This window comes from Durio zibethinus, chromosome 4 (assembly GCF_047325235.1).
Source record: "Durio zibethinus cultivar Kanyao isolate XHJ-2024 chromosome 4, ASM4732523v1, whole genome shotgun sequence".
Lineage (NCBI taxonomy): Eukaryota > Viridiplantae > Streptophyta > Magnoliopsida > Malvales > Malvaceae > Durio > Durio zibethinus.
The window spans coordinates 2,475,468-2,497,899 of NC_143165.1; the positions used below are offsets into that span (position 1 = coordinate 2,475,468).

The 22,432-nt window shown below is 30.5% G+C and overlaps 1 protein-coding gene and 2 pseudogenes across 3 annotated transcripts; all 3 read right to left on the reverse strand.

Moving 5' to 3' along the window:
- Window positions 1–453: 453 nt before the first annotated feature.
- LOC111287795 (26S proteasome regulatory subunit S10B homolog B-like) lies at window positions 454–8,800 on the reverse strand (annotated as a pseudogene).
- Window positions 8,801–11,748: 2,948 nt separating this feature from the next.
- On the reverse strand, window positions 11,749–17,016 carry LOC111288297 (methylenetetrahydrofolate reductase (NADH) 2-like). Of its 2 annotated transcripts, none has more exons than XM_022879126.2 (12): window positions 16,977–17,016; window positions 16,134–16,575; window positions 15,990–16,050; window positions 15,795–15,877; window positions 15,510–15,683; window positions 14,821–14,994; window positions 14,178–14,278; window positions 13,957–14,068; window positions 13,118–13,198; window positions 12,842–13,019; window positions 12,103–12,437; window positions 11,749–11,970 (listed from the first exon to the last, which is right to left on the reverse strand). In XM_022879126.2, exons 2-12 carry the CDS (start codon window positions 16,536–16,538, stop codon window positions 11,887–11,889), a joined length of 1,788 nt encoding a protein of 595 aa, XP_022734861.1. In that variant the 5' UTR covers window positions 16,539–16,575; window positions 16,977–17,016; the 3' UTR covers window positions 11,749–11,886. The 2 variants fall into 2 exon arrangements, with proteins under 2 accessions (XP_022734861.1, XP_089615156.1); XM_089759030.1 differs by having other exon boundaries at window positions 16,822–17,016.
- A 1,655-nt stretch (window positions 17,017–18,671) lies between these two features.
- Window positions 18,672–22,255, reverse strand: LOC111287797 (glycine-rich RNA-binding protein 4, mitochondrial-like; annotated as a pseudogene). The gene is made up of 6 exons (XR_016341311.1): window positions 22,018–22,255; window positions 19,944–20,057; window positions 19,796–19,864; window positions 19,240–19,346; window positions 18,987–19,163; window positions 18,672–18,757 (listed from the first exon to the last, which is right to left on the reverse strand). The product of XR_016341311.1 is annotated as a glycine-rich RNA-binding protein 4, mitochondrial-like (transcript).
- Window positions 22,256–22,432: the final 177 nt, after the last annotated feature.

The window sequence follows — 22,432 nt, forward strand, 5'->3', positions numbered from 1 at the left end:
CATCATCAACAACCTGGCCCAATGAAAACCACCATCATCCCAATCCTTTTTTATCACCCAAATTTTTTCTAATCAAACAATTCCCCATTGCCTCACCAAAAAAAATCTATCTAATCACAGCTAAAAAGATCAGATTCTACTCGTCCCAACCGCCCCATTCACAACCCCTTTTTGAGCCACCAAATAGCCCCAGCCTTATCACCATCATCCCAACATTAGCCTAAAAAAAATCTTACTACAAAAAAACGTAAAGAATGAGAGATTCACTTAAAACTTATCATAACAAAAAAAAAATCACAGTCCTCCCTGAGGGAAGGAGAACCTCAGTGCCAAGCAACCTTGTTCAACAAAAAAAATAAGGGTTAAAGTTCTTCAAAAAAATAAAAAATAAAAAAAGCAAAAATAAAAAGAATGTCTCAGTTTTCCTAGGAGTCGCTAAACTTAGGAAATTTTCTAGAAAGGTTTAGCTTGGGTTTGTGAAGAAGGAGAAAGAGACGACATGCCACCATCTGTGACAGAAGTCGCGACGGTGTGAGGAGACAACAAAGCTTTTGAGCAACCTGAAATCACAGTTTGGAAAATTTAAAAGAGGGAAAAAATATACTCTTATAAAAGGTTTGGATGGCAGCAAGAAATGATTTTGATACCTTGAAGTTTTGGTTTAAAATTTCATATCTAGGTAAGTTTAGAAGGATTTGAAGAAAACTAAGGCTAGAACGGTGATTAAGAGGCTAGAAAGAGCTTACGGTGAAATTTTAGGCCAAAAAAAATGTTGGCCAATGGCGGAGACTGACGACGATGGCAGTGGTAGCATGGGTGCCAAAAGTTAGGTTGAAAATGGGTATTGTTTCTTTTTAAAAAAAAAAAAAAGAAGAAGTTTTTTTGGAAAAAAAAAGTAGAATGAAATGATTTTTAAAGAAAATTTTGGCATTTTATAGTTAGGATTAAAAAAAAAGTAGTAAAAAAAAAAAGTGGGTCAACCTGACCTTAATGCTCGACTAGGATCTACTTCAATTGTTTGGCTGACGCAAAGAACACCCAACATTGTTGACTTGGCCTATGACCCACAAATTCTGCCTAGCTTATTAGTAGTAACCTGACTTTAGGCCATTTTTTGGATCTTTTTTTGGGCTTTAGTAGGGTATAATCATTAATTCTTTTAGCCCATTTTTATTATACATGTTCATTTATTCTTTTTTGTATGCATGCATGCTTAAAAAAAATTACCTTGTAAATTTTTAAAAAATAAATTAATTCACATTTTTTTTTATGAAATTTTTTTTTATAAACATAAATTTTCGATGACGAAATTTTAGAGAAATCCAAGTAATAATTCTCAAGAAATCCCTAAGAAAGAAAATTTTTCTAAAATATTGTCAAAGTATTGGAATATTTAGAACAATTTTCAATATAAAAGATTCTCTTTTATTTTTCTTTACTAAAAATGAATCTTTATACAATACAATAATATTATGAATTGATTCATGAGCATTATGTTTTATGCATACATATCAATTTCAAAAATAAACAAAAATCTCTGACGATGAGATTATAAAGAATTCAGAATAGTGATTTTTTACAAAATCTCAAATTGAGAAGATTTTTTAAATATTACTAGCATATTAGAGTATTTATAAAAATGTTTAATAAAAAATTTTCTTTATTAAAAAATGTGAAAAATATAAAACTAAAAGGAAAAAGTAATGATCAAAATTTTCTTTAAAAATGAAATGATGTAAAAAAATTTTTAAAGAAAAATAATAAACAAAGATGAAACAAAATAAAATATAAAAACACAAATAAAGGGGTATACATATGCATGGATATCATATTCTTTATTTGCATTGCATCACATGTGCATCCTAATTATGGAAAAGTAAGCGCAAGTCTCTGAGGATGGGATTTTAAGGTAATCCGAGTAACAGTGTCTAATAAATCCCTAAGAGAGAAAATTTCTTTAAATGTTATCAATGTACTAGGACATTTTAAGAGTTCTTTCAATTACAAGGTTTTAGTTTATTTTTCTTGAATAAAATAAAAATAAAAAAAAAAACTAGAACTATTACACATAAAGGAAGTCAGGGAAATTATTCTTAAATATCAAAATTAATGCATTTTTGTTAAAATTAAAAGATAAAATATAGTTAATTAGTACCATTTTTAAAATGGGCGTGGTAGGATGCTAATCCTTCCCTACACGTAAATGTAGTACTGAACACAACTTTTTTTTTGCAAACCCAAAAATTATCTTCTTAATAAATTTTAATTAATTTTAAATTTTATTAAAAAGATAAACTTTTTAGGTGGCCAATAGTAAAAAAGATTGATAGTGATTCTTTTTTTTTTAAACAATTTATTTAGCAGTCTCCAAAACTGTTATGATAGTTTGGTGACTCCACTAGGGATGCAATTTTTTTTTTTTAGAGTCAAGCCAAAATTAACTATGTGTTATCCTTAATTTTGATATAATGGTATTAATTGGTATTTAACTTTAGTTTTCTAGATTTTGATTTTGTTTAAATAACAATAATAATAAAATGAAATTCACATGCATTTCATTATGTCATTTATTTGTTTATTATTCTGTGTTTTGTATGTCTTATTTTTTATAGATTACAAGGCATTTAAGATTAGGATTCCAATGTTATGTTTCCTCGTTCCCACACAATGAGACATTATATTTTATGCCTGAGCTCTATACATGAGTTTCAATCTTCTTAGAAAGGAGTAAAGTTTCTATGCTCTTATAAGGTGATAACATTCACAATGGCAAGCGAAATACTCCTACTCAAATTGAACCATTTTTATTTGTAGCCTATAATGGTGAGAATTTGAGTGTCTTACTAATCTGTAATAGACGATAATGTGAGGAATGATTTAAAAACCTTTAGACATATAAATCCCAAATCAGCATGTAGTAAGCCTTAAAGGACTAGTTTTATGTGGAGCTATGCCAACCCTTTTTTATAAAAATTACCTGAATTAGGGCACAAGAAAAACCTTCCAATACAATATGCATTTAGGTGTATGAATAGTATAAATAAAACTAAAATAGCTTAAAAAAAAAGAGAAATAAAAGAAAATTATTCTTTTAATAAATTTTTTTGACATATAGTTCAATTCAACCAGTGCTTATTCAAAATTTGCATCTTCAAAAAATATTTTCTAAAAAAAAAGACTTTTTTTAGTATTTTCCAACAAACAAAAATACAAAAATAAAATTTTCAAACAAAAAGGTTTTTATTATTTCTTTGTTTATTGACTAAATAAAAAGCAAAAGCATGAAAAAAAATTTCTTGAGTATTAGTAATCTTATGTGCTTGTTTTTTCATAGGAAATGTTACAAAAAAGAAAAAAAATTACAAAAATGTCAAAACAAAAAAAAAATAGAAATTGGTTTTCTTAATTTTTTTTGTTAGACTAATAAAAAGCAAAAGCTTGAAGAAAATAGAAAATTTACCCCTTTTATTTCAACTAAAATTTTCTTTTAAATTTAGAATCAAGTTGTTTTGTATTTATTTTATATTCCTAGATTTTTTTGTTACGAAAAATAGAAGTTTTGAAACTAATTAAATTGTCTAATGGGCTTTACAAAAAATGATAGGCCTCCGATTATATAAGTATTCAAAGATGTCGAGATTGGTAAGACCTCCGAACGTAATCTTTAAGTCCTTCGAACAGGATTTGTAAGTCTTCTGAGCTGAATCTGTTTTAATTTTGAAATTTTTAAGACCTTCGAGCATAGTCTCTTATTTTATTTTCAAAGGTTGTTTAGCCTTAATTTAAAGGAGTTTTTAAATTTATCTTCAAATGGTCAAGTTCATTAATTTTTTAAAAAACAAATAAAACAAAAATCAAGAAAATTTTTTTTTTGAAAAATCTGGAATTGTTAATTCGAGAAAAATTGTTGTCAATATCTTTGCCTTCTTCCCAATTCTGAATAATGTGCAAAAAAGAGCAGCTATAGACACTCAATTTTGTTTGGATCAATTTGAGTTTGTTTGCTTTTTGGTACTTAATTTGAATGTTTAGCTTTGGGTTAAATTTATCGAATCGAGCTTGATTAGGCTTTGTTCTGAATTAATCATTTTTGAATATTTTTGTATAAACTCAAATTTAATTGCATTTAATTATTTGATCAATTTTAAGTTTAAAGTTTAAAAGCCTAATTTAGCCTTGGATTAAATCAATATATGAGCCTAAAAGCCCAAAACCCAATAAGCTCGCATTCATTTTCTAACCTAATCTAATTTTTATTTCCATTAGTCAAATTAATAAAAAAAATAAGAAATTGAAGTGGTCGATAGCCACTATTGTACTAGAGGGAGCAGTTCATAACAAACTAAAAATTCTCAAGAGTTTCAACTCAATTACCCTGCCATACTAAGAAACATTGGACTATTTTACAAATGGCTAAATAAAAAGACTAAGAAGGAGATTGACGATGAGGGGGTAAGAAGTTTTTTTTAGAAGTTTCAACATCCCTTACTTCTCCTAGAGCCCTCTAATCAACTCCTACATAACCAGACTTGACACCCATTGGCACCATCACTAAGCCCTGCCATCATAAACACAACCCATTTCCCACCTCCTAAACACCTATTCAACCACCGCCAACCTTCACTGCAGTTACTCCATACCACATAACCAATTGGTAGCAACCACAATCCCCCACCAAAACCATCATATGACCAAACTACCTGAGCCACTTGAGCTCTCTTTTTTTACCAAAATCACTACCACAAATAGCATTCTCAACACGAACCTAGCACCCAACCCACAACCACATCCCAACCAACCTTGAACTTTCCCATGATCACCCAAAAACCATGATGACAATCCTAAAACCCCTATTAGTTGAACCATATATCACCAACAACCTAGCCCAATGAAAACCACCATTATTCCAATCCATTTTCCATTACCTAAATTCTAGCTAATTGAACAATTCCCCATTACCTCACCAACAACAACCACCAACAATAATGCACCAATTCATAACCAAAAAGATCATATTCTACTTGCCATAATTGCCCCATTCACAGACCCTCTCTGAACCACCAAATAGCCGCAGCCTTATCACCATCATTCCAGTTTTCAACCCAACATTGGCCTAGCTTAAAACCCACCCAAGCCTTTAGCCAAGTAATCCAAAACCCAAAAAAAAAAAAAAACCCACTATGAAAAACATAAAAAAAGAGAGATTGACCTAAAACCTATCACAAAAAAAAAAAAATCACAATCTTCCCCGAATGAAAGAACCTCAGTGCCAAGCAACCCTGTTCAACAAAAAATAAGGGTAAGAGTTTTCTAAATGAAAAAAAAAGCAAAAATAGATGGAATGTCTCAGTTTTTTTAAAAGTCGTTAAGCTTGAAAATTTTTCTAAAAAGGTTGAGCTCAAGTTCATGAAGGAGAAAATAGGGACAGCACACCACTGTCTGTGACAAAAGCTACAACGATGTGGTGAGATAGCAAGGCTTTTAAGCAACCCAAAACCACGGTTTGAAAGATTAGAGAAAGGGGAAGAACACACTCTGATTCCAAAAGGTTTGGATGGCAGCAAGAAAAGATTTTGACGCTTTGAATTTTTGGTTTAAAATTTCATATTTAGGCAAGTTCAAAATTTTGAAGAAAACTAAGGCTAGAACAATGATCAAAAAGCTAATAGAAGCTTATGGTGAAATTTTGGGGCAAAAAGAATGTCAGCCAATGGTAGCTTCGACACTAAAAGTTAGGCCAGAAATGGGTATTTTTTTTTAAGAGAAGAGAAGCCTTTTTTTAAAACAAGGCAAAATAAAATGATTTTTAAAAAAATTATTGGCATTTTATAGTTATGATTTTAAAAAATAGTAAAAAAATAAGTGGGTCAACCCGATCCTATTAATGACTAGGACCCATTCTAATTTTCTAGTTAACCCAAAGAACGCCTATCATTGTTGACTTGGCCTGGACCCACAAATTCGACCCAGCTTGTTCGTAGTAGACCTGACTTAGGGCCATTTTTAGGATCCTTTTTTAGGCTTAACACCAAAGCTTAGTAAGGTATAATCATTAATTCTTTTAGCCCATTTTTATTATGTATGTTCATTTATTCTTTTTTGTATGTAGGCATGTTTAAAAAAGAATTTACCTTGTAAATTTTTAAAAAAGAAACTAATTAATGGACTTTTTTATGAAATTTTTTTTATAAACATAAATTTTTTATGATGAAATTTTAAAGAAATCCGAGTAATAATTCTCAAAAAATCCTTAAGTGAGAAAATTTTTCTAAAATATTACCGAAGTATTAGAATATTTAGAATAATTCTTAATAAAAAATTCTCATTTATTTTTTTTTTACTAAAAATGAAACTTTATACAATACAATAATTTTATGAATTAATTCATGAGCATCATGTTTTATGCATACATATCAATTTCGAAAATAAACAAAAATCTCCAATGATGTGATCATAAAGAAATCTGAGTAATGATTATTTAGGAATTCCTAGGTGAGAAAATTTTTTAAATACTACCAGTGTATTGAAGTATTTATAAAAAAATTTATAATTTTTTTCATATAAAAAGAAAAGGAAAAAGTAATAATCAAAATTTTCTTTAAAAAACGAAATGATGCAATTTTTTTAAAGAAAAAAAAAACAAAGATGAAACAAAATAAAATATAAATACACAAATAAAAAGGGCATACATATGCATGGATATCATATTTCTTTATTTGCATTGCATCACATGTGCATCCTAATTATAGAAAAGTAAACGCGAGTCTCCGAAGATGAGATTTTAAGGTAATCTGAGTAACGATACCTAATAAATCCCTAAGTGAGAAAAATTTTTTAAATGTTACCAATGTACTGGGACATTTTAAGAGTTCTTTCAATAACAAGGTTTTAGTTTATTTTTCTTGAATGAAATAGAAATAAAAAAAACTATTACACATTAAAATAGTCAAGAAAATAATTCTTAAATATCAAGATTATGACCTTATTGTCAAAATTAAAAGATAATACATAATTAATTGGTATCATTTTTAAAACGGTGTGGTTGGGGTGCTAATTTTTTTCACACGTAAACATACTCTTGAACCCGACTTTGTTTTTTTTCACAAATCCAAAAATTTTTTTAAAAAAAAATTTTAATTAATTTTAAGATTTATTAAAAAGATAAACTTTTTAGGTAACAATCACACCTAGTAAAAAAGATCGGTGGTGACTCTTTTTTTTTTTAAATTCATCTAGTAGTCACCAGAACTGTTACAATAAAGTTTATTAGCTATTAACACCAAAACAAAAAAATAACAAAAAATTTTTCTCCAAATTAGCCCCAACAAATTTATTTCATGCCTTAAATATCTCTTTAATCATGTTTTATATCTTATCTTAAATGTTTTTGAAATTGAAAAATCTCATATTTGGAGATAATTTTAATATTTTACTAGAAGTTTGCCCGCACTTTGTTGTGGGATTTGTTTACTTTGTTCTAATTTTTTTAATATAAGTATAACCTACAAATTATAAGAAAAATAAAAATTTATACTTTGTTCTTTTTTTTTTAATATAAGTCTAACCGACAACACCCCATTCTTCACACGCTTTGTAAAGAAAATCATGAAAAATTATAAACTACTTAACTATGGCATGTAAGGATGCAGTCGAAAATGGAAGAATTTTGCTTCAAATCAATCTTGAACTATGTTCATGAACAAAATAATGTACCTTCCTAAGCTGATTAAAGCCATCAAGCTGATTAAGTAACTCCATTAGTGTTCTCTATATTTCAAGGTTAGCACTTGTTCCTTCACTGAAAAGGCATCCACCAATGGCATCAATCTCATCCAAAAAGATGATGCAAGGCTGAATAAAAAACAAAAACAAATATAAGAAACATATTAACAGATATAAAGAAAAGAAAAAAAATCAAAATTCCAAGTTCTCACTTAGTGATCACTTATATATCCAAACATTTCTTGTGTCAACCTTGCACTTTCTCTGATGTATTTGTCAATTATTGAACTCAAAACACCCTGAATTCAAATGAGGAGAAGGCATTCATCCAAGGATAGGATAACATGCCAAAGAAAATCACAAAGGTAAGACACATGATATAAATATATTGACCTTTAAGAAGTTAGCGTGAATATTAGTTGCTATTGCTCTGGCTAACAATGTCTTGCCCATACCAGGAGGTCCATAAAGAAGGACACCCTACAATGAAGATAAGGAATTTCAGATGATTTTCAACCAAACATCGTTCCACAATGTGCTTCACCCATCAATATACACACAAGCACACTTTTTGAAACTCTAGAATTAAGAGAAATGAGACAAGAAGTAATAATCACCTTGGGAGGTTTAATCCCAACTCTAAGGAAAAGCTTAGAATTCATAAGAGGGAGCTCAATGGATTCCCTCAACTCTCAAATTTGATCAGATAAACTACCAATGGCTAAGTAGCTAACATTACCAGGATCTTCATGTAACATTTTATAAACAATTGGATCAACTTGTCATCCAGAGAAATACCATGTATCAGACATCTGCAAAAAAAACTTGATTCTAAATCGTAAAAACTAAATAGGATGCTAATAACTTACTTCACATGGAAGAGCCCACATGATTGTAAGTGTTGTCATGTCAAGAACCACTCTAGTTCTTAAAGTCAGTTTCTCCTTATGAACTTTGCTGTGACAACCAACCATTTAGCGAGGGCCACTGTTTGCTTTAACAATAATTGAAACACCATGCAAACATCCAATTTTATAGATATTTATCAATTCTAAAGAAAAATGAATCAAAAAATAGCCTAAAATTCAAATGCAACTACTCAGGTGCCATACTATGCAATCCCACTAAAAGGAACACATAAATGAAGTTTATAAGTTTTTAATCCAAGTATGGAAGATGATTATATCAACCATGGCTGCTATTATGTTCTCTATCAAAACATAAAGCCATTTTAAAGAGTGTAAGGATAATATGGTTACTGCATCAAGCAAAAAGCTAGTTATCATAGCTAATATGGCTTTAAATTGAAAGGGAACGGATTGCCAAGATCAAAAGACATCATTGAATTCCAATTAAAAGATTGAACCAACAAAAGTATACTACACTCACCATTCCCACCGAAACTGACATTGCCATACTTCCCCTTCATACCTAAAACCTGTCACAAGTTCACAATTAAAAAATATACACAAAAAAAGAAAAAACCACAATCCTTTCAAATGTGAGGAGCCTAGCAAAAAGAGAATAAAAAAAATGAAAAAAAAGGTAGTTTCGGTAGTGAAAGGTTTAGACTGTTCAGGCAAAAATTTGATTGGCAAAAGAGGAAAGGAGAAGAGAAGAGAAAATGATTGGTGTGACATTTTTTAAACATATAATCAACTTTTTTAAGGTGGAAATGGAAAAGTTGAGCTATTTTCTTTCGCTTTTTCTAATTCTAGTAAAATGGAAAGCTACAAAGCAAATCATTAAACAAAACTATTAAAAATCCATTTAGATGGTTGATTAAATTGATTATGATAAAATTAAAATAACATGATATACATGTTTGAATGCAAAATCTCACTAAGATTGAATATGACAACCAACAGTTCCTCCACAATGAAGAAAATGAAACATATCAGATGCAATAGTGATAACTCAACTTGTTACAATGAGAGCCATGCGAGACATGCAATGCCTTTCCGGGTTTTATTCAAAGCCTTGAGAAATCTATATTAGTTATTGTCTGCAAAAGCTACCCAACAATTGCAAAATGAAGAGACTACTTACTTCAAGCTCAATCATTTACTCCTAGTTTAGATTAGAATGATAAATGGAAGAAGGCCACCATGATCAAGGTATGCCAATTTCGTTGCTAAAACCTTTACTTAAGTTTCATCAACAGGATTTTCGTCGTAAAAAATCTCGTTGCTGAATCCATATAAGAACTTATTTTAATTTTAATAAATTAAAATTAATTTTTTTAACAAAAGAATTAAAGATAATTTTTTAATTTTTACAATACTATTAGCAATGAAATTTTTTGTCGCTATTGATGAAATTAGCGATGAAATTTCATTGCTAACTATGTTGATAAATTTGGTGCCAATTGCATTTTTTTCCCGCATGGTTCACCGATGGAAATAAATTCTGTCACTAATAGTTTCACATTTTTGACAAAACTCCATTGTTATTTTCTCAGAATTTCGTCACTAAAATTCTTTCCAACTCCATCGTATTACCATCAAACATGGTTATCAGCGACGGAAATTATCTATCGGTAAAAAACTATTTTCATTCAATATTGAAAGAAAAAGGAATTGTTCACCACTAACGTGTCTCCGAATTGAAGTACATTAAAAAAAAAAAAGAGTAAACCCTTATATTTAAAATGTTGATTTAAGAACTTTGATGCATAATTAGAGATCAAAGCAAAGTGAAAAATGAAATCAACCCCCTTGGGATAGAAAAAAAATGAAGGGATATTTATTACCAGTAAACTTGATAATTGTGTATTAATATCATATAAAATATTAATAATTATGTATTTATATTGTGTTTTATACAAAAATTATGTATCATAATTTATATCAATATAAAAATATAAAATATTTTTTTTTATTTTATTAAACCCAAATATAATTTTTATTAAAATTTTATATTGTATTTTTTTTCATATTTTCATATTACATTTTAAATTATCAAATCTAATTAAAAGTGAAACTTGAATAATGAAAAAAGAAAAAAAATGCAACTAATTATCCAAGCAAAGAAGAAAAAGTCAGGTTATCAACCCACAAAGGGAAGAAAAATGAAGGATGAAAGAGTGGTTTTTTCTTCTTTTTTTTTTTTTTTTAGTGTGACAGCACAATAATTGGATGAACTTTCCAGGAGAAGGAAGACTCGTTAGCCACCTTGTATAAACGCACAACCACGCATTTCCATTGCCGTTTTGCTGTTTAAATAAATAGGCAAACGACCCCACTCTCACACTACTCTGATTGTATGAAAACAACTTTATTTTGTCTTTTATTCAATTTTGGTTGCCCTATTTTGGATTCCCAGCGACACTACTACTCCATATTCATTTCTTAAATTTATTTATATTTTTTTAAGGCAATCCATTTCAATTTTCACATGTATTTGATTTTTTTATCCAATTATTTTTTCTTTTGATGAAACTTTAATCTTCTGGGAAATGATTGTTGTTTTAAAAACTATAAATATTTATTTCTTCTGTTTATTATAATTTAGTAGTTGAAGCAGATTCTTTTTTTTTTTTTGGTCTAGAAAAATGGAAAGAAAAAAAAAAACCCATGTCCAATTTTGAACTTTAAACACAAGATGTTTAGATTTGATGAAATAATGTTTGTTAAAAATGTTACAAAGAACAAAATCACGTGAATATCATGCAGTGAAGCAGAAATATATAATGCCAGAATTAATTAATGGCAAAACTTGTAATATTTTTCCTTTAAGGGACAATAATTAAACTTGATGACATGTTTTAAATCCAACAAGAAAACTTGTTCTGATGCATTAAACCTGAAAGGATAGCATGTAAATTACTTTTATTACTTGAGAGGTGAAAGTGAAGTTCATAAAATCTGAAATTCTATCCCCAGTTCTTGCAAGTTTTTAGTTATAAAAAAATTCTGCTCCACTGTTACCTAATGAGTTACCGTTTTATTATTTGTCAATAATAATATGATCTGTTAATATAACAATGGACTTTTAATTTCAATGAAAAAAATGTGAAAATCCTACTGAGAAAATTTTCTTTTTTCTTTTTGTTGATGTCATTATTCCAAATAATGTTACAATTAAGGCAGTAAAAACTAAAAATAATAGATGGAGAAAGGAAGCCTTAAATGGGCTTAAGAGATTTGATGAGTTGAACATAGCTTAAAGATCTTCAAAAACAGCAAAAATATCACCACCTATGTAATCGTTATCAACCAAGCTGACCAAATAGTAGCTGCTCTGAATCTGCAAAAATGGGGGGAAAAAAAGCATTATATTTATGATTATTGTGCTTAATCCTAATAAAAATGAAGTGCAAGAGTGAGTATGAAAGTGGCCAGTTGTTCCCAAGAGATTGGATAAATTGATAAGCTATACCTCTTCAAGCAAATTTTTGGATGGATCGTCATCTGGGTACAAGGATGCCCATGCTCTCGACCAAATTTCGAATGCTTCATCCTTCCACACCATGAAACTGGCAGGATCCACCACAGTTGGCTGGATTATTTCTTTGGCTGGGAAGACCCCCCAAGTTACAGCATTAACATCTGTCAAGCCAATGTTTGATAACAAGTTCCCATTTTTGTTGACCGCAAAGTAGGTAACAAATGAGAAGGAGTTGCACTTGTTGACAAGCTCATTTAATTTTTCCCTCGAGCAGAAAAACTCAAGATAAGCCTTCTGGTAAACATAACCTCCAGGGCCACCCCAACCTGCAAGCAGTCGGGTCAGAACAAGTTAGAGCAGACTTGCACCAGAGTTTACTATGAGAAGTGGAAGCTAAGAGAAGGGAAAGTGCAAGGAGTTGTCCTGCCCATAGCACATCTAGCTTTATATCACCTACCACCCTCCAACTGCTTACTCAGGGCAAACTACTATCCTGAGCCTGACATATATATAAACACACGCACACACACATGCTCGAACAAAGAACAAAAGTCCAACACTTTGCTAAAAATAAAGAATAAAATTGAGAAATCTAAGGCTCTTAATTCTTAAAGAAATATATCATAGCTGCCTAATAGCAGATGGCAGTATTCAGGTGCATCAGAATCATTTTGTGCAACCAAATTAGAGGATACATAAAGGAAAACGTAAATCGGATACTTGTACTTACCAACAGATGGAGAATCAGATCGTTCTCCATTGATAGCTGGTTGGCTATTAATGGTAAGGAAGCCCTTCAAATTGATGCTTCCCAGCTGTTCGTGTATGATTTTTGTCTCTGGTTGAAGCCCATCCAATTCTGACCAAGGACTACTTCTCAACTTACCCAGGCAATAATTTTTAAATTTCTGATGAACACCAGTTCCAAAAGAACCATATCATAATTAAATCTGAATAACTTGGAAAAAGATAAAAGACTAAATAGATTCTAAGCTAGATATTTCACCTCTTGAATATCATCAATGCTTTTCAATGGGGTAGCCCATTCTTCGTGAAGCTTCTTGTCTCGTGCTCGGGGCCTCATGAACTATTGAGAAATTAAATCACTTCGGTCATACACAGGTAAGACTATCTAAAAAAGAAGCAAAGAGGACATTTCCTCAACCAAACAACAGTTCTCATTTCTCAACATATCACCGCTTGAGCATAAAGGGATTATAATAAAAACAAATAAAAAGGGTACTTATTACATGAAAACAAATGTTCATGAATTGCAAGAATAAATACAAAAAAAGAAATCAAATGTTTAACTATTTATTAAATTCATTTGAGCAAGAGGTTCCACCATGGTCTATGGGGTCTCTGTTCCAAATCAACACAAACAAAGAACAACAAATTCCCACCATGAACTTCTTAACGGGTTTCCTTTTGTTGGACAGATTCCCAAATGTACTTGTTAACATGTTAACCAAGTTAGTTTCAATTCAAGTCATAATTGTACAACCAACACAATCAATTTATTGTTGTCCAAGGTGCAAGGTGCACTCTAGTCACTATGACCCTTATACAGGTCAAGGCACAAGGTGTTAAAGAAGCAATGAGCAGAAAACCACCTTAACCATAATAAAATCTACACCAATATAATTAAGCTGTCATATATTCATCAAATTTGCTGTTTTCTATCAATGAAAGGGTATGAAACATCAACTTGTTATTGTGCAACCCAAGATTGAAGAAGAACAAACTGCAGTTACACTTCCTCCAAGAGAAATTGAATGGATCGAAGATACTTTCAATATCTTTAATAAGAAACAAAAGAAAGAGCAAAGTTCAACCATTTTGTACCTGATAGTCAGATAGTGCACCATATGATGGATTTCGTGAATCACCCCATCGCCCATGTGGGTACTGGTCCCAACCAATAGTCCTGGATATGTAACTCTTTGGACGGTTAGCCCTGCCATCATTAACTAGAAAGATCAGATGTCCAGAAATATTCATTTGTAGCAACCCAGTAAACTGCAGACATCTAGCCAAGAATGGGAAGTTCCACATTTATCACATACCAAAATATTGGGCGAACATCTTCTTTAACACGAAAAACATTTGCTGGGCGTCTCCAAGGTAAACACCTGGAAATTTTGGATTCTTCAATCAATCCAAGATTCTGCCAACATAAGCCTATCCTTAGTATGGGGCAGATGAAGTAGTAATTATACATCAGAAAATTAAGATGAACATAGCTTCACCCAAAACTATTGCCACTCATTTCCACGTTTACTTTCAATTGAGAAAAGAAAGCTCCTAACAGTTTATCTTAGATTGATGAACAATAAGTCACTTAGATGAAATTTGCAAGTAAATCCCAATCTTATTCTGTACCTGCATGTCTTTTCTTTCCTTCATTATTTCAACTGATATTCACTTAATTATATGATACTAATCTATGAGAAAGTATGACATTGAAATTTGAAACCAATAGATAGTTCAAGGTTTTTTCTTAAATAAGTGAAGAACAAGAATATATGGTTAAAGAGTTTTTCATTGACCCTGTAAATGTTCAATTTGAGGAAGAAAGAAATCTTGAATTACATATTTATTTATGAATTTTCATTTTTAAATTTCAAAGCTTAAGAAGTCAAATGGTATTCAGTAATAAAATCCTCTACATGCCCAAATAATGAAGAAATATGGGACAAAAAGAACTACCATTAGTATAGCTAATGCCGATTTCTCCATGTTTAATGTATAAAGGTGCAATGTCTTAATCCCATGAGCTAAAATCTTGCGGCACATTTCCGTTCCAAGGTGAATTCCATAGGATTTGACGGCTTCTTCATTGTCCTTGATATGCTCTAAGGCAGCAGTAATCTCAGCTGGTATCTACAATGAGCCGTTAGATGCAGATGTTAAATTTGAAAAAATTAACAGAAATAAACATCAAAATAACCTTTTTTATCCACTCTTCTAAGAAACCATAATGAATATATCAAATCAATAGTCAAGATATGGGGTACCCATTTAAATTAGGGCCTCCAAAATCTTGGAACTTTAAAGTTTGAGAAGAGTGACACTGCATTCATTTCCTTTACACAAAAATGCACCAAGGAAATGCCTGCATTGTTTCTACTATAAGCATGGGTTTACCTCAATGAGCATCTCCACTGCTTATCGAATTATTTGAAAAACTAGCTACTACCTTTTCCATAAAAAGTTCTGGACGTTAGAATATCCAACTAGTAAATGTACCTTTTCAATAAAATTTACCAATTGATACCTGCTGAAAGGCTTAAAAATACCTGAACATAATTTTCTCATACTAAAAGGAAAAGCGGGACAATTGTATGATAAGAATTGCAGCGTTTGTTATGGAAACGTGAACAGTTTATACTACATACCTTAGTTTTGCAAAAGCCAGTCATACGCAAGAAACCCTTGTAGTTATTAATGGGCATAATACCCGGCACAATAGGACATTTAATTCCAATTTGGCGACAGTCATTGACAAATTTGAGAAAGATATCGGTGTCATAAAACAGTTGAGTGACAATCAGATCAGCTCCTGCATCAACCTATCGAGTAAAGAGGTTTTAGCACAAGAATTGACTAATGCATAGAAATGGAGAAGGAAACACTAATCTTAGAATAACATTTCCAATTAACTAATGAGTTATGAGTAAAACCTTTCTCTTCAAGTAAGCAAGATCATTCTGATAAGCTTCAGGTGTAGCTACACCGTCATTTCCTATGGCATCCGGATGTGCCTCTGAGCAAAAAGGCAAATTATTAATAATGACAAGCCACAAGAACAGGCCTCTTGTTAGCAGACAATTAATCAAACAAAATAAATAAAATAAATAAAAGAAGATGAAAAGCACCTGGATAACCAGCAACTGTTATACCAAAATAGTCACCATATTTGCCTCTGATATGTTTCACCTAGAATTTAGAATATAATAGCAACATATTTATTAAAAAATGTAAAAATAAATAAAATGGAAACAGAAAGAACAATGCTTTACCAGATCAAGTGCACAGGCGAAGCCACCTTCCACCTGGACAAACTTGTCCTGGCCATGAGGAGGGTCACCTCGGAGGGCAAGAACATTCTGAATGCCATTGGACTTGATGGTCTGAAGAGCATGGTCGATCTTTTCAACAGGCATATTGGTGCAAGTGAGGTGCATCATGGTCTCCACACAGATGATGTTCTGCATCTTGTTAGCAATGTCCAGGGTGAGATCAGCAGTAGAACCACCTGCACCCCATGTAATGTCACAGAATGATGGATTATGGGCAACCATACGATCCATCCTCTCAAACAGGTTGTCTACTCCATCCTCAGTCTTTGGAGGGAAGAACTCAAAGGAAAACACCACTTTCCCTTGGTCCTCCTGCAAAGATTGGATCTTTTCTATCACCTTCATCTTTAACTGGATCTGGAACTATCAGTGTCACCAACAACTGCAAGTGAAATTAAGAATTGAATATGAAACTCAGATGTTTGAAGAAATAACCAGAAAGGAACAACAGGCAGCGGCAATCAAACAAACCCAAAACCGAGTCTGAAAGAAACACTGATAATTCAGAGAAAAAAAACCCAACTTTCACTTTAAAGAAACAACATAGAAGAAGATAAAAGTGAAAATTTTACACCAATCCTTTCTATGCAAATCAGATCAGCTAAAACATAAATACTACAAGTCATACATTGTCAAGAATCTAAGATCCACCAAATATAGACAGAATAGTCCAAATCTAAAATCCAAGGGTTGTTGTAGTACATTGTTCCAAATTCATAGAACAAAACTACGACAAACAAGTAAAAAAATTCCCAGAAAAAATGAAAAAGAAATGAAACTCACAAATGGGTTTTGGATGAAGAGACAGATCCTAGGAGGGGTTGAGACTGGGGAGAAGCAGAAGCAGAGTATTTGAGAGATGGCGGGTGGGGGTTGGTGTGTTCGCAATGACAAAGTTGCCACTCAACAACCCAATTGCCAATATCAGGGACCACACACCAACTTCGAGAGTAAAATTTTTCTACAAACGATACGATTCAATAGCTCCAATCGTGTCCACTACTTCATCTACCAACCATAAAAAGCGACGTTGGCAGATTTTGGTGTATATTTCTGACCAGAAATAAGGACTATTGGGCACTAACATAACTAGGTGGTTTTGTTTGATTTGATCCTGCTTTACCGAATCAGGTTTTGACCTTGTTTGCATTCTTCACCAACTTTTTGGCGGGCATTAACAATTAGAACCGTAATTCTATTTTATATGATCATTGTAAAATTTATAAATTATTAATGTTAGGAATTATTTTTAAATTATAATAAAATATTTAATAGAATATTTAAATTTAAAAAATTTTAATATTATATTTAAATTATAAATTTATTAATTAATATAATATTTTGATGTTTGATTTATACTTTAAAAAAAATTAATTTGGAAGGAAGATTAATTGTTTTTTATATAAAATGATTTCATTCTCTCACAATAGAAATGATTAATTTTAATTCATGTGATTAAACTTATATGTCTTATTATATATTTAAAAATTATATTGATAAATTTAAATTATATACCTTTTGAGAAAAGATCATTTTAACCAATAAATAAAATTATTTTATCATAATTTTTATATATATCAAACATAAAATAAAATAATATTATTTAATTTAATTTTATTCATAATATCATTTTATCTTATCATATTATAATCTTATACATTTAATATAACATTAAAAGTTATTTGTATGCTCTATGTTATTATTTAAAACTAATCACGTTAATAAATTAATTAATAAAATCATAATTTAAATATCATATTAAAATTTTTTTAAATTTATGTACCCCATTAAACATTTTATTATAATTTAAGTATCATTCATAACATTAACCTTTTACAAATTTATTAACAAAGAATTATGAAATACCTCGACAATGAAATTAAAAAAAAAATTACAAAGAAAATTAAAAAAAATTATACATACTCTTTAAGATATATTTAAAAATAAAAAATAATTAAAAAAATAAAATATATCAATTTTTATCTCAAAATTAAAAAATTTCATCGACAATATATTAAATAATTTCTCTTTTATTATACTCACTAAAATATAAGAGGAATGCCCTTTTATCCCTGCTTTTGAATAACATCCAAATTTAGCATTTTATTATAAAGACCAAATCGTAATATGAAAATAAGTGAAAAAAATTACAATTGTTGATATTTAAATGATGAACATATATTAAACTAAACTCTAAATTTAACATTTAGTTTCAATTAAACATTTGATGAATATTTTTTTATCACTCATTTTTTAATACATTCAATTTTATCAGTGTATTTTTTAATTTAATTAAAAAATATTTAAAATATTACATTTTTATCATTACCATTTTATTATTTTTAATCAAATTAAAAAATACGATGATAACATTATATTCATTTAAAGATGAGTGATAAATTTAAATAATCATTTTAAATAAAATAATTAATTTGAACATTATTTTTAAAAAAGGAGACAATAATTTAATTGGTTAATAAGATAAAAGAAAAAGGTGTAGCCATTGAAAAAAAATTATACATCCCCTCAAAGCGACTAATGCAGGCAGACACCACCAAATTCCTCTGCAATAAACAAGAGTCAAAGTTACTTTTAACTACAATACATGTAATGACGAGCACGTTAGAATTGCACCATGCGATGTCAAAAGCTTACGTTGCCAATATAAATATTATACAATAAGATGCAACAACCGGCAAAAATTGAGCCAATAGCATAAAGTAGTTGCATGAGCTCAGCACACTTTGAATATAAATAAACTCATCCTCAAATCTAACCAAGTAAACGACTCACGATATAGAAATACGCCGGTGGTGGATTGATTTTGATGCAAGAGCTCAGAAACCAGAATCCCCTCTAAATCCACCTCCAAAGCCTCTATCACCTCGGTAACCATTGTTGCCACCAAAAGATCGAGGGCTACTAGGTCTTTCAGTGGCATAACTTACGAATATTTCTCCCATTGAGTTCCTGCAATTTCAGTACAAAATATTCAATACGTAATTCACCAGAAACATGTTCCACATATCAATAGTTTTTCCCTCACCTGACCATCTATGGCTGACAAAGCATTGCTGGTGGATTCATCATCAGCAAAGTAAACAAAACTGAACCCCCTAGACCTCCTAGTGTCTCTATCGATGATAATCCTAGCTGATCAACATAAATCAGAGAATGAGAACATGAACAGAAGCAAGCATTATAATGGATACCATCCTTAACATAAAAATTGTAAAAATAAAAATGTTATCATTGTTTAAATACAATGCCAGCACCAACTGTTCATACACATGAAAATGCAAAGTTCACTTTATGCCTAACTATGAGTTCTGTACCCAAAACACCCAATAAATGAAGAACAGCAAACACACTAACAATGCTAATCACTATTTGTTCACTATTACTAGTAACTTGTGGCTGACGAAAGACAGACCAAAGGAAACACATCTCTGCTTAGTACTACTGAATGAGCTAGACCCCAAGAAAAGTCCATCTACTTACAAGAAATGGAAGCTACTATTTCATATACTTGACTAAAATAGTAAATTTAATAAGAATGTCAAAAACTTAGCAGTGTCATTAGCATTACCAACACAACTCACCTTCGGTGGCATCACCAAATCCGGAAATTGCTTCCTTGAGAGTCTGATCACCAGTTCCAAATGAAAGACCTAAGAAGATTCGATTCAAATACACAATAAATGCTACATACATCTAATCTTCAACCAAAAATCCAAAATGTATCAATACCTCCAATAAAAAAGCTTTTTGCCTGATGTTGACATGCAGCGAATAGAGTTAAGCATGGAGGGATTTGCCCATTTTGCCTCATAAGGCTGCCAAGTTTGCTAGTATAATACTTGACTGTATTTTTTTTTTTTTTTTGCAACAGCCCCACCAGGCCGCACTAACAAAAACAAAATGGCATGTTAGTTTCAAAGCTAGATAGCCCAAATAATAACCAAAACAACCCACAAAAACAAAAATATGAAACCATTGGCAAATCCCAAAAACAAAATCTAATAAATTTAGATCAAAGGCGTTTTTGGGAAACGTGAATATCAATCTCACTGATGTTGTCCACAATGGAATCAGTTCAAAGAACGGAGTGATACATGTTGAGATAAGATGGACAAATGTTTGAGAAACAGGATGAAAAATCCAACTAATGTAAATTGGTTTTGCAATATAAAGGATTACTGGAAGTCAGAGAAACAGGATGAGGATACAATGGATAAATATGTACTAAAAAATATAAAAGACAAGATCACTGCAGAAAGTTCAGTGAAATGGATAAATATGTACTCAAAAATATAAAAGACAAGATCACTGCAAAGAGTTCAGTGAAGGCCAAGACCAGAAGAGAAATGCATATAAACATAAAACATGATCATTTCTCTGACATGCTACATAAACTAAAAAAAAACAGAAATAAAACCAACAAAACCTTAAACCCAAAAGGAAATCATCATATTAACTTTAAAAAATTAAGAAAAATCCAATAAATGGATGAAATTAATCAAACCCAAATAAGCAAAAGCAATAATCTTTACCTTTAGAAGAGAAAAAGACAGACACTTGCGAGAGACAGAAATGAAGGAAGCCTTTTTAATGGACACGGTTTAAGGAGTTTTTCAGATGCGGTATAGGTCTGTTGTAATCTTTTGAATTTTGTGGTGTAAATAGTTGTACCTAGTGATGGTTTTGGTCAAACATTAGGTTTTTTGTCTCGGACCCTTTATATTATGAAATTCATAATCGAATTAATTCAAATTTTATAAAAAAAATAAATTTTTTAAAATTTATTTTTTTATTCATACTATTTAAAATTAAATTTTTATTTAATTTTTTTGTTTGAAATTTTTTGAATTCTGATTAATTAAAGATCAAATTAAATTAAATTTTATAAAAAAATAAACTCTTTCAAACTTATATTTACTTTGATTTTTTCGTTTGGGACACCTTTGGATTCAGAAGCTTTTTTTTACTTGATTTTTTTGTTTGAGACCTTTTATATTTTGATTAATTTTAAGTTAAATTGAATCAATTTTTATAAAAAAATAAATTATTTAGTTTATTTTTTTATTTATATAATTTAAAATAAAAATTTTAGTTTAAAAAATTAAATTTTTTATCACTCCTATCAATAGACGGGCTCAAACATTAGTTTTGATGCAGAAAAGGTGCATTCGGTGATGAGTGAAAGTGAAGAACCGTAGAGAAGGAGATTGTAGATGAGCGACGCTTGATGACGGAATAATTCGTCGATGGTGTGTAAAATAAAGGTGGGCAGGGTGCAGGTCAGAATAAATATCTTGGGATTGGGTTGGGTTCACCAAGTTTGCAATAAACAAGAAACAAGCTTGGGTTTTGTTCCTAGGCTTAAAACTCCAAATTTTGTTTCTTTTTATCGAGGGTGGCGATAATCTTTGTATTTTAAATTTAGAGAAGATAATTTGTATATTTATATTATATAAAATATTAAAATTTATTTATTAATATTATGTTTTATAAAAATTATATATTATAATTTAAATTAATAAAAAAATACAAAATATATATGATTTTAAATTTTAAATTATATTATTTTTATATGATATGATTATATCTTATTTTAAATAATTTATTAGTTACTAAAATCCAGTTCTAAAATTAAAGATATTAAATTCGAGCTCAATTATAATAATTAAAAACAAAAAAAAAACAACGTAGGCAGAGGCATGGCTGGGCGAGGAATGCAAAAACAAACAGTAGGATCACATTAGGTGCGAGAGTCTTGAGATTAATTATAGAAACTTACTTTGACAAAACAAAAAGAGATTACATCTCAAATTTCGAATTTGAGCATCCCGCAGTCTCCGAATATTTCGTGCCGCTGAGCCAGAGGCTCGTTGGCTTGTACGGCAGGGTCTCGAATCAACACCACTTTCATCTTTTAAGGAGAAGTGATAGGAGCACACGTGGATGAACACATAGATGATCTGATAGCCTGGGGTGACGCCACGTGGTAATTCTACACTCGTTGAGAAATGGATAACAGGCAAAAGGGTACCTACCCACATGTGCTTCTACAAATCAGTTCGTACTCTAACTTAGACTTCTTTTCTATAGAGTACCTTCCCATCCTCAGTTATCCACGAGCATCACTAGCGCGTGCAAATTCTTCACGTGTCAAATACATGCTGCATTGGTTTCATTTGATTGTTGAATTTGTAATTGTTTTTAACTTTTATTAAATT